Below are 17,321 nucleotides of genomic sequence, written 5' to 3'. Positions count from 1 at the left end.
TACAAATATCACTTGAAAAAAAACTGGGCACTTAAGATTCATCTTTCCTTTTGGTTACAATTTTGCTTTGAATTATGGTCCTTAAAATTTCTTTGAAGGTGACCCTTTAAGAGTGTCCTATCATGTAGTATGGCAAGAAAACGAATGTCCTTCAGCAAATTAGTTGTTTTTGTTAACATGATACGTACACAGACAGGTTACTTCATTGGCAACTATAATTTGAACCTCCAACAAAATATATGGCTTTAATTTCTAGGGTTTGAACACAAGACATGACCAGAGCAATAGGTAGAAGTAAATACAAGAAATTAGGAATAAATATAAGGAAAGAATATAACATTTAAAAGAAAATAATTAAAAATAAATATAAAATGCAAAACGAAAGTTGTTTGTATATAAGATAAATCTAAATTTATTTTTCAAAATTATCATTATGAAAACAAATATACTACATATAGTCAAGGTCACCTTAATCAAATGACATCATAGGATAAGATAAAAATAAATCAGCCATGTCAAGACTCTCTATTTTAAACACTGTGTTATGGCATCTCACTTAGTAAAAAGATAATATAGCCTTCAATAATCCTTTAACCATATCCAATATAAACGAGTAAAATAAAAACTACTTTAATACCTATTTAAATTAAGACCATCAAGAAACTGGCTGAGATACTAAATACTGTAATTCTAAGGAAAAAAAATTACAATCATTTTCTGTAACTTACAAGGCAAATTGAACACTATGAAAAAATGTCTTTCACATCACATTTGAATTTAAATAATACTCACCAGGAAAGAAACAGATTCTGTGACAGAGGCTGAGCCATAACAACAAAAGGGCGTGATATCTAAGTGTGGCCCTTCCCAGTCTATTTTTAGAGGTTAAAGACGCCAGCCTTGAATAGTTCGATAATAATGGTTGTGGTTACAACTCAGCATGTAAGACAGTTCGAGAGTAAACCAGCTCTTTTCATGCTGTCATCTAGTTTGCTGTCTTTTCCCTTTTAAATTAATCCTGAGACCTTGCCCACAGAACACAGGGGATCTGAAGAATCGTTTGTTTCCTCCTGTTTACTAGCTACCTTGGAACATGCAGAACTAAAATTAAGTCATAAATTAAAACTAGGTTAAAATCAGGTGATAAATTAAATCTTTGAAAATGTTCTTCATTAAAAAAGTTTTTAAAAACTATCTTGCTTATCTGCAACCTTACTCGGAAAATTACTTTAATTGGGAACAGGACACACATTGCGGAGGAAAAAGCACTTGGGTTCACCGAAGTATCCTGGAGATGTGTCCTTAACAGACTTCCCTGTGAGGAAGTAACAATTCCTATGTCTATCAAGAGTATAGGGTTTTAAGAAGTTTATATATAAGTAATGATAAATGTGTATGTGCCAACACAATTCCTATCTATGTATATGTTAACATGTTTCTATAAACATATTTTATACATGTATATACACAATAGACGCTCATACACATATCCCCCAACCACACAGACCCTTCAGTGTGATGAGACTTGCTTTCTTGAAATTACCACCTTTTCCACACTCAACCTTTCTATTCCACTCCCATAACTCAAACTTATAGTACATCAGACTCTAAAGGTTTCATTTCAATTTTCAATAAAAAAACTAGGCAAACCAAATTATATCAAGAAACAAAAGCATATTTAGGGCTAACATATTACCCTATACACTTCAAAAAAAAAACAACCAAAAATGTATTGTAAGACACTATGAAAATTTAACACTCGGTTTTAATATTTTCTTAGAAAAGGAGAGGAAGTCCCTAGCTTAGAGAATTGAGTATAAGAGATCTAAACTGGCCTTCATGTCCATTTGCTTGGGATCAAAGGTTAGGTTAGAGACTCAAGAAAAGCAAATTGGACCCAATCCCCCTTCTCCTGAATCTACAAAATAGATGGCAATTAGAAATCATAGAAACATATAGTTCTTCAAGGTTATTATCTGAGTTCTTAGAAAAAGGAAGCTCTAGTGCTGGCCCTTGTTTACAGAAGGAAATCCCAGCTCAAAGGTGGAATGGGAGGGGGCAGGCACTCAGCCCGGACTGCTGAGTCCTGGTACCCGTCATCGCTAGTCCGCAGCAGGGCACAGCTGTTGGGACTGTTGTGATTGCTCTTTACGACGCACAGACATTTTAGGCCAAACAAACCTGGCCATCCACATCCTCCAGCCCCCTCTCATGCTCCATCACAAGTTCTCTTTCAGCAGGCCGAGCTTCCGCAGGGCCTCCCGGCGAGCTTCCTCAGTGGAGCCTCGACCAGCAAACTGGACGGTGATGCCTTGGGGTCTGAACCCCACGGCCCTGGGCAGCGAGCCTGATCGCTTCCTAGCATCCTGGCTGCAGTCCGGCTGCCGGTGCTCATACAAGCTCTTGCTGGCGTTCTGGCGTGCAAGTTTATTGGTAAGAGCCGGGTCCGGACGGAAAGTGACAGTTTTCCCAGTAGAGAAAAAGGCACCGGGCTCGCTCTTTAGGACATCATGGATGTTCTGGAAGCCATTCTCCAGTGGTGGGGTCTGCTCTGTCTGCACGCCTCTGGACTGCTGACTGCTGGTCTGCCCTCCTGCCTGCGTGGACACAGCTTCCTGGATGGGGCCTGGCTTGCTCTGGCCACACGTCCCCGGCTCTGGAGAGACGCTTCGCCTCTGCTCAGGGAGATCACCCTTTTGGGCCCGATCTTCCGTTTCTCCCATGGAGAAGAAAGAGACTCCATTAATGTTGGCCAGGACCCGGGCTTTCCGCTCCTGCACGTTGACCGCGGCCTTGGAGATGGTCTTGTTGAACTCCTTCCCGGCGCTGTTGGTCACACTGATGTTGCTCGGGAAGCGGTGGATCTTGGGCGCAGGCTGTGCCGTATGTCTGTGCCACAACAAGTGGTCTCCATTTCGAGGGGCCACGGAAGTCAGTGTCCTCCATTCCCCAGGCCTGCCCTCCTTGGAGGGGGAGGTGGGTGAAAGTGCTTCATTTCCTGCCAACTTCTCAGAAATCTTCTGGGCGATAACAAGCGGAGTAGGAACTGAACGGGGCAGTTTGGGGTGCTCCGCAGGAGGAGAAGAAGAGAGCTGCTCTTTCCTGGGCTGGGCTGGCGCTGTGGGGACAGGCAGGGAGGGTGGCCGAGGAAGGGCCTCTGGAACGGTGCACCCTGGCGGGGGAGAAGCCTCCACATCCTGTGCCCCGCATTCCAGGACAGGAATGTCTTCCTTTCCAGCAGGTCCAGCCCCTGAGAAGTAGGCAGAATCCTCATAAGTTTATGTAACTTTATGTAAAAATAAACACATTACATCTCCCCCTGAAACGCAAAGGGTCTCAAAGGGACATAATACCAACAGTACCTCCTGTAAACTGAACTCCTCTATCCCTGTCCCCTGGACTAACAAGAGAGAACAGAATACATGGTTCTCATAACCACAGGATGAGAAGAATGAACCAGTGATGGTGAAAGACTGCCAAGGCAGAAATGGTCAGTACCTGGGAAGTATACCGTAAAAGCAAGCTCCTGAGGACCCATCCGCCTGAGGCATTCATAGGAAGAAACAGTAACTTGCCTTAGCAGGGATTTTTACAAAGGGGAAATGGAGGCTGGGAGGTGATGTGGCACATCAACAACTCCATCGCTTTCCTCCATGAAATAGAAATGTTTCCCGACAGCCCCAGGTAGAGCTTAATATGCCAGTCTTGGAGCCTTGACTAGATCCTGAACATACATTGATCACAGATCACCTAATACTTTTCTGGACTTGGGTTTATACACCGTCTCCAGCTGCAAAACTGTAGGCCGCCTTATTTACCTGTGTACTGCAGAGTCTCACACAATGACTGCCAAAGGGGAGGCACTTAAAATTGTTATGAAAATGTCATGTTAGGGAACTGATGGGCAAGGTGGCTTCCTTTCAAAATGTGTTTTCCTTGGTGCCAACCTATGATATGACATTTTTAAAGGAACAGCTGGTTCAAATTTATTTTAGAAACTATACTTCAAAGAAGTGTGATAAAAATGGGGAATTCATATTAAGTCTCTTCTTTGAAGAGATGGCTGCAAACTAAGCTCCATCTTTGGAATCTATAACCGTAGGACAGTGATGGCGAACCTATGACACGCGTGTCAGAGGTGACACGCGAACTCATTTTTTTGGTTGATTTTCCTTTGTTAAATGGCATTTAAATATATAAAATAAATATAAAAAATATAAATCTTTGTTTTACTATGGTTGCAAATATCAAAAAATTTCTATATGTGACACGGCACCAGAGTTAAGTTAGGGTTTTTCAAAATGCTGACACGCCGAGCTCAAAAGGTTCACCATCACTGCCGTAGTATGTAAAATTTTGTGTAACACACAGCCCTACTTACAAATAAAAAAAGGAAAAAATATTTATAGAGGCTCATGACAAATGGCAGTATTTTGTAGGTAGCTAAGCAAAATTATTTTCTCTTCTATCTTTTTCCTCGTTACTAATTCTTATCCCCTTGACCACATTTATTTCCAATATTTTTTCCAATTAGGAAGGAAAATGGAAGAAAATTTTCTCCTTGTGCCTCTGGTTCTATCACAGGACCCTTTCGATGCCACCCTGAGTTAGGCAAGATACAAAGAGGACGGTGAACTGAATTTTTCTTCTGATCATTTCCTATTTTCCTGAACCAGCTGACTTTTCGGTTTAAATACTCCCCCCTTGGCAACCATGCTATAATTGTAGGGATATAATCTTGCACAAAAATTGAGATCAAACTTCAAGGGCTAAAATACAAGTACCTCCTATGTTTTCTTTCTATAATGAATTGTTACCTGGAAGCCATTTTCAATTTTCTTTATATATATAAAGTTTATCTGTATGACAATTAGTTTCATCCTTAACTCTAGCCCTTTTGGAATTCCCCTTCATGTGTTGTCATCCTAATATGCTAAGAAAACATCTACTTAGCTGGGCAAACTATGAAGGTGATGCTTCTAACCTACAAAAATCTGTTAAGTCCCAACAGCTCCACACGGGCAGACACAGAAAGCAGTGCCTGTGTCATGCAAAACACTAACAAAGCAAGCCAGAGTCTGGGGACTGGCGTTTCACGCCTCACCTGCTGCTTCAGTCACATCCGGGAGGCGCTCAGGTTCCCCAGCTGCATATACTGGCTGCACTAAGTCAATGACATCTTCTGGTTCCAAGTGGCTGGGAGTGCTCCCTTCCAGAGACTTTGGGGGCTGGCAGTGTACCCCACTGTCACACAGGACTTGCTCCTCAAAGTCGTCCTCCAGGGAATCAATAGTCTCTTCAAAAAACAGGATGACATCCTTTTCCTCATGTGTGAGGTACTTCAGGCTCTCATCATCCTATAGAATAGGTGTGGGGATTGGGAATACAAGAGAAAACAAACAGTGGTTTCAGTGAGGGGCAAAACCAGGACCAAGTCTAGATCAATACAGAGCCCAGGGCAGGATTCACAGCACTTTACCAGTAACATTTCCCACGTGGGAAGAGTCTGCCACTCAGATGAGCTCACTGACAAACCTGTGCCGCTATGTCCCTCACCCTTTTACCTACATGAAAAAGAAGGCTGCCAAAAAGGTACAGAAATAAAAGATCTTAGACCCTATGATTAGCTCTAGTCCTGTGGTTCCTAGTGAATTAATGACAAGAAAACAATTCTTCGCCATTGCCTCCTTGGGAACGCTGTTTGCACTTACTGCTTTCAGACACACTTGCTTTTCCCTAATAGCAACGTGGGTAATCTCTGGTTAAAGATGGTGAACTCACATATTTATGTCTTCCTCTAAAAACCTTACGAAAACAATAATGGGATTTATTTCTTTAAGAAAGCACAAATCACAAAGACAAAAATAATAGGAAAAGATGTGACAGCAACACCATTTGGGAAGTTAGGTAGCAGGACAGGTGTAATGACTCAGAAAGATGAATTTTAGTCAGCGGCAGGGAAAGCCAATATTCAACCTGCTGAGTGCTTGAGGGCTTCCCTCAGCCTGGAGGGCTCCTCTGAAGCCCAGGCACTCGGGGTGCTGAGCGGTTCTGGAAGTGTGGCAAAGATGACATTGTCAAGAGCAGAATAGGTTAAAAGGCTGAAAGAGAAGCAATTATGTTACCCAGGTAGAAAACTAGATATTTTTTCTTAAAGAAGATAAAAGAGGGATTTGAAGTGGGAACATGAAGCAGAGCTGACAATGACGGACTGTACTGAAAACGGGGAGTAAAGGAAGCCAAATTAATACTCTACACAAGAGATTGGAAGAGTCTTCTCTGGGGATTTGAATGATGCAAGGGCCAAAAGACGCTAAGACCACAGGTCCTCAATGAAATAGCTCAGGTAGATTGCTCTACGGTGCAGACCAGTCAACAAAACCTAGAAGGGAATTTTTAGTCAGGTTCTTAACATTCTACTCTTAAATATTTGCAAGCAGCTGAGAAAAACCTCTAACATGAGAGACAATATCAAAACAAAACAAAAAATAAAGCAAATTATAAGAAACAAACTATGCAGAATGATGAAAATTTCAAAAAGATGATCATTAATTAATATCTTCAGAGAGATAAAAATATAATGCTATTAAAAAGTAGAAAACAAAAGAGTTCTTAGAAATTAAAATTATGACAGCAGAAGTCAAAAACTAAATAAAAGCCTAGAAAATAAAGTAGAGACACTGGCAAAGTACAACAAAAGTAAAAAAAAAAAAATCTTTTTAAATAGAGAAGAAAAGAAAACTAGAGGATAAGTGTGTGAGAGAGGGCCAACATCTGAGTAATGAAAGTTCCAGAAAAAGAAATCAGAAAAAAAACAGAGGGGAAAGAATTATCAAAATAAATAAGTAAAATAATACAAGAAAATATTCCCAAACAGAAGGATCAAAAGGGGCCATCAGAATAACCTAAAGAATAAGAATAACATAGAATAACATTATTGTGACATTTCACTACACCGAAGACTAAAAAAAGATCCTAAAAGCTTCTCAGTGAAAAAAGAGGCCACATAACAAGAGATCAGGAATCAAAACAGCACCAGACTTCTCAGCAGCAATACTGGAAACCAGAAGACAATGTTGTCATTCCTTCAAAATTCTGAATGATCTATGGAGCTTCTGGACAAGATGGCAGTGTAGGTAAATGTGGTACTCACATCCTCCCACAACCAAATCAAAATTACAACTAAACTACAGAGCCATCATTCAGAACTGCCTGAAATATAGCCAAACAAAATTCTACAACTAAGGATACAAAGAAGAAGCCACACTGAGGCTGGTAGGAGGGGCGGAATGTGGAATGGGCTGGTCACACACCCATGTGTGATGGATAAAAATGGGGAAGGATATCTTGGCTGGTGAGGTTCCCGCTGAGGAGCCAGAGGTCCCAGCCCCACACCAGCCCCCTCCAGCCCAGGGTTCCAGTGCCAGGTAGAGAAGTCCCCATAACTGCTGGCTGTAAAAACCAGCAGGAAGTGAGGCTGAGTGAGAGGGAGTGGTGCTAGAGTACGAGTAGTGTCTCTTTTTTAAAATTTTTCTTTCTTTATTGATGGATTTTTAGAGTGAGAGAAGGAAAGGAAGGGAGGAAGGGAGGGAGGGAGGGAGAAACATTGATTTCTTGTTCCACTATTTATGCATTCATTGGTTGATCTTATATGTGCCCTGACCGGTGATCAAACCTACAACCTTGGGGGATGATGCTCTAACCAACTGAACTACCCAGCCAGGGCCCTAGGAATTCCTCTTAAAGGGCCCACACACAGACTTACTTGAACTCACTCTCTCTGAGCTTCCTCACTGGGGCAGCAGCTTGAAAGGGACTTACAGGGAGGGACTGAAGTGTCTGGCATCAGGGTGAGAGCTGGAGGGGCAGCTTTCTCCCAGACAGAAGTGCTGGCAGAGGCCACTGTTCCTTTTCGGAACCCTTCCCCCACAGTCCTGGCAGGTGGCACCATATCTGAGACTCCATCAACCTGGCCATCACTGTCCTGCCCTGGTGATTCCCTGAAACCCTGCCACCACCCAACTTGTGGGCCCACCCAAGTTGTTTCCAGTGGTTTTCCCCCCACACAAATAGATTGTTGCGGCTCATGCTTCAGACTTTCCTAAAATCTCTCAAATAAGCAGCATCTGGTCTCAGTGTGCCCTGTACCTCTCATGAAGTGGCAGCCCACCTTGGTTTGCAGCTTGGCCCCTCCTGGGCACCTCCAAGCCCAACACAAGTAACAGCCACCTGCAGATTGCTTTGTAGCTCATGCTCAGTGACTCTGGGCAGAACACAGGTGGTAGCTGACCCTGGCTTGTATCTCCTGGGAGGCCCCAGAGCCAGCACACCCAGTGGACAGCTTCGGACTGAGTCCAAGTGTCACCATCCAACCACCTCCATAAGTGGCACACTCAAGAGGTGGACTCAGTGGGCAGCAGAGTCCTGCTGAAGTAAATCCTGCTCTGTGGGGTGAGCCCCTGCACAGTTGATCCTCCATAGTGGTTGATGGTCACAACCAGTCTTTGCAGCCAATTGACCTGGGGATAAATCCCTCCAATTGATTGCCAACAGCAATCAAGGCTGAACTACAACAGGAGGGTTTAAATAGCCCACAGATAGGGGTGCTCACCTGGAGTACCCAGCTTGGGCAAACGGGGAGGTTGTGCCACTGGATCCTACAGGCACCTACTACATTAGGCCACTCTGCCACCCAGAGATGTCGTAACTCTACCTAACACATAGAAACAAACACAGGAAGGCTGCCAAAATGAGGAGACATGTCCCAAATGAAAGAACAGAACAAAACGCCAGAAAAAGAACTAAATGAAATGGAGACAAACAATCTACAAGATGTAAAGTTCAAAACACTGATTATAAGGATGCTCAATGAACTGAGGGGAAGAGTAGAAGAACTTAGTGAGAACTTCATCAAAGATATAGGAAAGAAAACAAAACAAAAAGATATAGAAAACTAAGAATAGAGATAGAAAACATAAAAATAAACCAGTCAGAAATGAAAAGTACAATAACTGAAATGTAGAATACATTACAGGGAGTCAGTAGAGTAGATGAAGCAAAGGACCAAATAAACGATTTCGAAGTAGAAAACATTCAATCAGAACAGCAAACAATAAAAATAAAATAAAATAAATGAGCATAGTGTAAGGAGCCTCTGGGACAATTTCAAGTGTACCAACTTTCTCATCATGGGGATGCTGGACAGAAAAGAGAGGAAACAAGAAATTGAAAACCTATTTGAAAAACAAGAAATTGAAAACCTATTTGTAAAACTTCCCTAACCTGGTGAAGGAAATAGATATACAAGTCCAAGAAGCACAGAGTCCCAAACAAGATGAAACCAGAAAGTTTCACACCAAGACACATCATAATTAAAATGCAAAAGGTTAATGACAAAGAGAGAATCTTAAAAGTAGTAAGAGAAAAGCAGCTAGTTATCTACAAGGGAACTCTCATTAAGACTGTCAGATAATTTCTCAACAGAAACTTTGCAGGCCAGAAGGGATTGGCAAGAAATATTCAAAGTGATGAACAGCAAGGACATAACCAAGGCTACTTTACTCAACAAGACTCTAATTTAAAATTGGAGGAGAAATAAAGAGCTTCCCAGACAAGAAAAGCTGAAGGAGTTCATCACCATCAAACTAGTATTACATCAAATGTTATAAAGGGCCTTCTATAAGAACAAAAAAAGATAAAAATATGAACAATAAAATGTTAATAAATACATATCTATGAACAACTGAATCTAAAAAATAAAATAAATGAACAAGCAGACCAGTAACAGACTCATAGATACAGAGAACATTTTGACAGTTGCCAGATGGGAGGGGGGCTGTGAGGATGGGTGAAAAACGTGAAAGGATTAACCAGTACAAATTGGTAGTTACAGAATAGTCATAGGGATGTAAAGTACAGTATAATATTGTAATACCTATATGGTGTCAGATGGGTAGAAATTTATCAAGATGATCACTTAGTAAGTTATATAATGTCTAATCACTGGGGTACACACCTGAAACTAATATATTATATATCAACTGTAATTGAAAAATAAAAAAAATGACTTAGAATTTTTAAAAATTCCAAATGAATTCAGAACTAAAATTTTATGCCTAACCAAATTTAGGTTTGGTTTGAATGAAGATGTTTTTAAGAAATGCCGGGTCTAAACAATGGATCTCCCACATCTGCCTTTGTCAAGAAGCTACTTCAAGGGGGTGGGTAGTAAGGTTGTTCCCCTAGACAAAGGAGGAAACCAAGGAAAAGATAAAGGAGCCAGGAAACAGGAGAATGAGAGGGAATCCCTGGACAATGGTGGTATCCCCAGGATGTCAGCCATGCAGTGAATAACTAGTCTAGTTCAGAGGAGGCCAGAGGGCTACACAGAACATGAAGACAGCAAATAAAACTGAAACAATTATGAACCATAGAAAAACATTTAGAGCTATGAGAAAGCATATATATACAAGTCAATTTACCTGCAGCAATACACACACAAGCACGGACACAGATATATTAATTCTATTAGTATTTATAGTAGCAAGAAAACAAGCAAAACAAGAAACAACTAAAATGTCCAATAATAAGGTATTATGATTAAGTAGATCATGGCACATTCACAGATGGAATATTATATAGCCATTTAAAATGGTGTTTTCAAAAGAATATAATGTCCCCCCCCCAAAAAAAAAAATAATTTTCATGTTTCATTGTTCCTTCAAGTCCTTGTCCACATGCATATATATTTTGCATAGATAACATGTACAAGTTATTGTTATTTTGCTTTTTACCTGTATAGTTATTATGATTACTTTTATATGTAGTCTTCTCTCAATAACTACTGACTGTGATAGTTATATTTATTAGCTGGTTTTTACAAATTCAAGAATACAATGTTTAGTGAAGTAATGCATACAGAAAAAAGAGTTGTTTTGATGATTTAATTTAAATGTATACATTTAAAATATGAACACACATACTTAAAGGATATATAGTCAAATGTCAAAAATGAGGAGAAATGAAGGTAAATTACAAAGAAACAGGTGTGAATTAAAAGTCGTTGCTTATGGTGAGTGGGAGATGGTAGAAGTATTCATGGAAGACTGATGCATTTCATAAACCTTATGAAACTATTAGACTCTATACTGTGCTCATGAACTTTGATACAACAGCAAAAACTATGGTGGAAGCAAAGGTGACTAAGAGCTGCTCCACCTGGTATAGAGCAATGCTTTACCTGCTGTGATCCACAGACACTCACATGCCCTCCTACCCAAGCATCTAACTTCCAGGGCCTGTAATCTTCACAATTTGAAGTGTTTTTGTTGTTGTTAATCCTCACCCAAGGATATTTTCCCATTGATTTTTAGACAGAGTGGGAAAGACACAGAGAAAAACATCTATGTGATAGAGACACATCGATTGGTTGCCTCCTGCATGTGAGCGAGCCTGCAATCGAGGTACATGCTCTTGACCAGAATCAAACCTGGTATCCTTCAGTCTGCAGGCCGATGCTCTAGCCACTGAGCCAAACCGGTTAGGGCCCAGAGGATGTTTTTTCATTGATTTTCAGAGAGAGTGGAAGGGAGAGAGGAGGGGGGTTGAGGCAGAAGGAAGGAGGGAAAGAGAGAAGGAGAGAGAGAGTGAGAGCAAGAGAGAAACACTGATGTGAGAGACACATCAATTGGTTACCTCCTGCATGCACCTGCCCCGACCAGGGCCTGATATCAAACTGCAACTGAGGCATGTGCCCTTGACGGGAAATTGAACCCTGCAACCTTTCGGTCTTCAGGTTGACACTCTAACAACAACTGTCTAGGTCGCTGTTATATATATACTAGAGGTCTGGTGCACGAACTTCATGCACGGGGAGGGGGGGCGGCCTCAGCCTGGCCTGCACCTTCCAATCCAGGACCCCTCGGGGGATATCTGACTGCCTCTCGCAACCCGGGACCACTGGCTCCTAACCGCTTGCCTGCCTGCCTGCCTGATCGCCCCTAACTGCTCCCCTACTGGCCTGATCACCCCTAACTGCTCTCCTGCTGGCTTGATTGCCCCTAACCACCTCTGCCTTGCCCTGCACCCAGGACCCAGAATTCCCTCCTCCGGCCGGTCGCAGGCACCCAGGACCTGGGCTGGCTTCACCTGGGACTGCAGGGCAGATGGCTTGTCCCTCTCCTAAGCTGCAGGTGCTGGCACCCGGGACTGCGGGGAGGGGGCTTGTCCCTCTCCCGGGCCGCAGGCACAGCTGCTGGCACCCAGGACCGTGGGGACCGTGGGGTGTGCGGCTGTCCCTCTCCTGGGCCGCAGGTGCAGCTGCTAGTGCCCAGGACCGCGGTGCGGGTGGTTTGTCCCTCTCCCAGGCTGCAGGCACAGGAGCAGCCACTGGCATCTGGGACCACAGGGTGGGCGGCTTGTCCCTCTCCCGGGCCACAGCCTGGCTGGTCCCCATTCCTCTCTCCCCCGTGTTGAGTGTCTGAGCTGAGACAGAGTGAGGGCGTGATGACTATTTGCATATTAGCTCTTTATTATATAGGATATATATATATATATATATATTCAAGGTCATGGCCTAGTGGTCCATGTGGAGGAGGAAAGAAAGCTGGAGCTCTAGCAGTGGTGGTCCCTGCCTGACTGTTGTGCTTTCGGAAGTAGGATTTGTTAACTTAGTTCCCAAAGAACTAAGTGGATAGAAAATGAGGATAAACAAAAACAATAGCTTTCTTGGGAAGGGGTGCATTGAAGAAACCCTAAGTTTGTCCCTATTATTTGGAAGGTAGCAGGCTGACAGCAGAAAATTTTTTTAAACTTTCCTTTCTATAAATGGTGTTTTTAATGCATCAATGTGGAGTAAAAGGAAGCCCTTTAAGGCTACAAATCTCCAGACGCTAAAAGAATTATATAGGAAACCATATGTTACATATTCTGCCTGCCATGTTGACTTCAGGTAATGGCTACAAGTCTTTAAGGGAAAAAGTGCATACATTTCTACCGAATATGTATGTTTTGAAGAAGTAATTTCTACTATGTTTAAACTAGAAAAATAAAAATGCTAAACCTACCAAAGGAAATGCATGCATGCTGTCCAAGGCTCGGTGAGGAAACACAGTCCTACTCCCGCTGGTGCCTATGCAACCTGCACAGACGACGGAAAATGTCCATTTCCCACTGGCGCTTTGAGAGGAATATCCTGACAAGTTGGATAACAAACCTTTCCAGTGAATGTTACCAATAATTAGAAAAGTCAACAAGATTGGAGTAAAGATTTGGGATAGGAGTGTTCATTTTTTTTTTTTTTGAAATGGTAGAGAGAAAACCCTTGTTTGTTTGAACAAAAAAAAGTTGAGAAGGTTTAAAATACTCATACTAAACTAACTCTTACCTTAAAAAACTACTAACTGTAGTTCTTAAACTTTTCCTTTTGTTTTGCTTTTCTTTTAAACAAGAAATTTGGTTTTACTGCAGACTAAGACAATTGTGGCAGCTCCTTGTGAAGGAGAAGACAAGAACCAGCAGACTCATCTCCATTCCAAAAGAATAAATAAATCATAAGAATGGCCCAGCCGGGTGTAGCTCAGTGGTAGAGGGTCAACCTACGACCCAAGAGGTCACTGGTTTGATTCCCGGTCAGGGCATATGCCTAGGTTGCGGGCTTGATCCCCAGTGGGGGGCGTGCAGGAGGCAGCCAATCAATAATTCTCTCTCATCATTGATGTTTCTATCTCTCTCGCCCTCTCCCTTCCTCTCTGAAATCAATAAAAATATATTTTTAAAAAAAACTTAAAAAAAATGAATACGATGGCTGAAAATAGTTCTTGAGATGAACCAAGACCTCTTAACCAGTAGTCTCCTAGGCAGGCAACCTTGGGCATTGGTTCTGGAGGAGTGTGATTTGATATTCACATTTTCTTCCTACAGACCCCAAAATGATCTCCCTGACACTTGAGCAAGGCTAAGCTGATGAGAGAATGTCCTGCAGCTGAAGCAAAATAGGGCTGAATGAAGAAATAAAAGTCAGTCTCTTTGTAGTTCCTGACACAGCTTTAAATGCTCTACTTACTCCAGCAACCTCATGAGAAAGACCCTGAGTGCATGTGGCGTTTCCCACAGTTCCAGGATAGGGTTTAATTATGGTTCTTTCTAACTAGTCATTGTTGTAATTTTTCACTATGGCTAACTTAAACCTGTACTTCTGGCCGGAAAGAGACACAAACAAACCAGCAAGGGATGAGATATGTGTACAGTTTTGATTATAGATCTAAGAATAATAGCTTTGAAGGATTACAGTTGAGCCCCATGGCTGCCTTAAACTGGCAATATTATAGAGAGATCTTGATTGAGATGGAGCTGCCATAGTGCGTGGCACCATACCTCCACCAGAGCCATCATAAGCTTGGGTCACACTGTCCTAGAGCTTCCCCTGGCTGTCTTGTGAGTTCCTGGAAAGATTAAAACCAGCTTTTATTCCATCATCTATTAGTTCTTATATGTAGTAAGCATTTACTAAATATTGAACTTTTATAAAAGCTATTTAAGCTCTGTCTTAAAATGGCTGTTTTGACCAGCAAGTTTTTGGTTCAATCTGGGTAAGGAGACAGAACTGAAAGGAAGATGGGGTTACTACTGACCAGCTCTGGTTCTCCTTTCCAGGCCTGTTCTGTTTTCTCTCCTCGAGATCATCTAGCAACAAGAGTGTCAGATGCTAGTGTGCTCCTCAGACTCCAGTCCAACCTGACCATGAAGACAGCATTCCCCCTGCCGGCTTTGCCTTATTATCCCATGACTAAGGAGTGTGGCCAAAAGACATCGAAGGCTCTGCAGAAGGAAGGGATTAATCGGGAGCTGACAACTGCTGTCTCATCACAGACTCATTATGTGACTTTCGGGCCACAACATTTGTCAGCTGAGTGAGAAGGAGGGTTACGTGACAGTTCACTGAATATTAAATCTCCAAAAGCTCAATCATGAATTTGGGTCATTGTTTTTGCCCAAGTTAGAGATAAAAATGAACAGGAGGTATGCTTGGGATTTTGGGATGTTTTCAATCCATCCCAAAGAAGCGCCTATATTACTTAATTTCTTAAGAACTATGGGCAGTAAGAGCATCCCACTCTTCAACTAGCCAAAGCATATTCTTTTCTAGAGGAAGCTCCAGGTGCATGCAGGGAAGAGCAGACTTCATTCACGTCTACATTCAGAATATGAGCCGAAGAACACTGGAAGTGTTCCATGGTGTCACTGTATCACAGCTTTTTTATCCAATCAGCCACTGGTGGGCACTTGGGCTATTTCCACCAGATCTTGGCTAATGCAAATAATGCTGCTATGAACACAGGAGAGTAAAGAAGAAGAAAAGAACACTGGAAGGAGGCAGCATTCTGTCCCTGGCAGTGGCATCCAGGGTGTTTATGAGATACACAAGTGTTTGAGATACTGGCCTTAAGAGGTTAAGAACATAGCAAAGCTTCCTTTGTCACCTTAAAGGGCTATCATTATGAAGGTCTCCGAATCCTTTTTGAATCTCTTATTTTGATTCTGAATCACCTCTTGAGGTAGCAGGTTCTAGAACAGCCGTGGGCAAACTACGGCCCGCGGGCCGGATCCGGCCCGTTTGAAATGAATAAAACTAAAAAAAAAAAAAAGACCGTACCCTTTTATGTAATGATGTTTACTTTGAATTTATATTAGTTCACACAAACACTCCGTCCATGCTTTTGTTCCGGCCCTCCGGTCCAGTTTAAGAACCCATTGTGGCCCTCGAGTCAAAAAGTTTGCCCACCCCTGTTCTAGAACCACACTACCAACTTTGCAAAGACATGCCACCTTGTATTGTATGAAAGCTTCTTAAATTTCAAAGGAAAAAACACATTCAAAAGGTATCCTCTAAGTCAAGTATTTCAGAATTTGGCCAATTTGTTCTCCTTCTAATTAAAACTTTCATTAGAAAAGGTTCAGAGGAAGAATTCCTTATAAGAAGAACAAAATACATACACAAACACAACTAGCCTCTTGAGTGCCTTCACACACTTCTCTGTGTGGAAGCCATGACAACTCTATTTAAGCAGCTACTTTAATTTTCAACTGGCATTGGCTCAGGAGAAAAGTTCCTAACAAACAAAGATCTGTCATATCACAGGCAACATTACAAGTTTTTAAAAAATTTTGGATACTCTCATGTAATATCAGGCATTGTCTTTTATCTTCTTTTAAAAAATAACTTTTGCTTAAAAGAAATACTTGCAGTTGGAACTAGGTTAACTTTTACTTAAAGAGCCCTCCAAGAGGTACACTGAGGCCTAAAAACATTGTTACTAATCTTTTATGGGGTCAAAAATTAAAGGACAGAAAATTGAGAAACTGTTATGGTTGAGTCTCACTCTAAAGAGACAAGTCATAAAAAGACCCAGTGATTTAAAATAAAATCATATAGTTCCTCTCCAAATTTAGACTCCCAAAAAATACAGTATGAGGGTAAGAAAAATTTTTTTTTTAAGTTTAAGAATCTGTACCAGTGTAGATAGTTCACTGATTCAGGGCACCTAGATGCTAAGAGAGTGCTTTGTGAAAGTCAAATGTTCTACAGTTATTTGGAAAACTTTAGTTGCCATCCTATCTAATAAAGAGGGAATATGCTAATTGACTGCCCCGCCCTCAAAGATGGCGGCGCCCACAGCCAATAAGGAGGGAATATGTTGACTGCCACACCCTCAAAGATGGCGGTGCCCACAGCCAATAAGGAGGGAATATGCTAATTGACTGCTATGCCCTCAAAGATGGCAGCGCCCAGTCCCCTCAGCCCCGCTGGGGGCAGGCCGGCCACTCTGCGCACCTGCCTCAGGAGTCCCCCAGTCCCCTCATCCCCCAGCCGCCCAGATAAGATTAGAATGGAGATACAAAGTAGCAACTTTCCTTCCCCAAGTTCAAAACACTGGACATACTTGGCATCACATTCTCTCCTAGGAGGAGACAGAAGGCAGGTATTATTTCAATTCTCTATATCAAGAGGCCAGCACATATGAAAATGAATGTTAAAGTCAAAAAAATAATCCAAATACCCTGAATCCTAATGCACTGCACCCATTCCTTTAGAAACCACAGTCATCTGATGATCATTCTCAATTTTATTTCAGTACCACACATACAAAATAATCCTTTAGACTACTGTGCTCTATATCAGAGCAGGAGTGCTTCCTAACTAAGCTTTAAAGAATATACTCCAATTACCAGAGTATCAATCTATATTTCTTTCCTACATATTCTTTTAATACATCTTTTTTTTTATTAAATCTTTATTGTTCAGATTACATTTGTTCCTCTTT

General features: G+C 41.8%; 1 protein-coding gene across 1 annotated transcript in view; it reads right to left on the bottom strand.

Moving 5' to 3' along the window:
• Window positions 1–1,005: 1,005 nt before the first annotated feature.
• The window catches only part of PROSER2 (proline and serine rich 2), a 29,918-nt gene continuing 13,602 nt past the window's right edge, over window positions 1,006–17,321 (bottom strand). The window contains exons 3-4 of the mRNA XM_005876565.2: window positions 5,105–5,357; window positions 1,006–3,250 (exon numbers count right to left, since the gene is read on the bottom strand). Coding sequence (XP_005876627.1) covers window positions 2,220–3,250; window positions 5,105–5,357 — 1,284 coding nt within the window. The 3' untranslated portion in view covers window positions 1,006–2,219. The remainder of the gene's footprint in view (window positions 3,251–5,104; window positions 5,358–17,321) is intronic.

Source organism: Myotis brandtii, unplaced genomic scaffold (assembly GCF_000412655.1).
Source record: "Myotis brandtii unplaced genomic scaffold, ASM41265v1 scaffold49, whole genome shotgun sequence".
In the NCBI taxonomy this organism is placed as follows: domain Eukaryota; kingdom Metazoa; phylum Chordata; class Mammalia; order Chiroptera; family Vespertilionidae; genus Myotis; species Myotis brandtii.
Note: the sequence above shows the minus strand (reverse complement) of the source record. Positions and strands in the feature narration are given on the sequence as shown.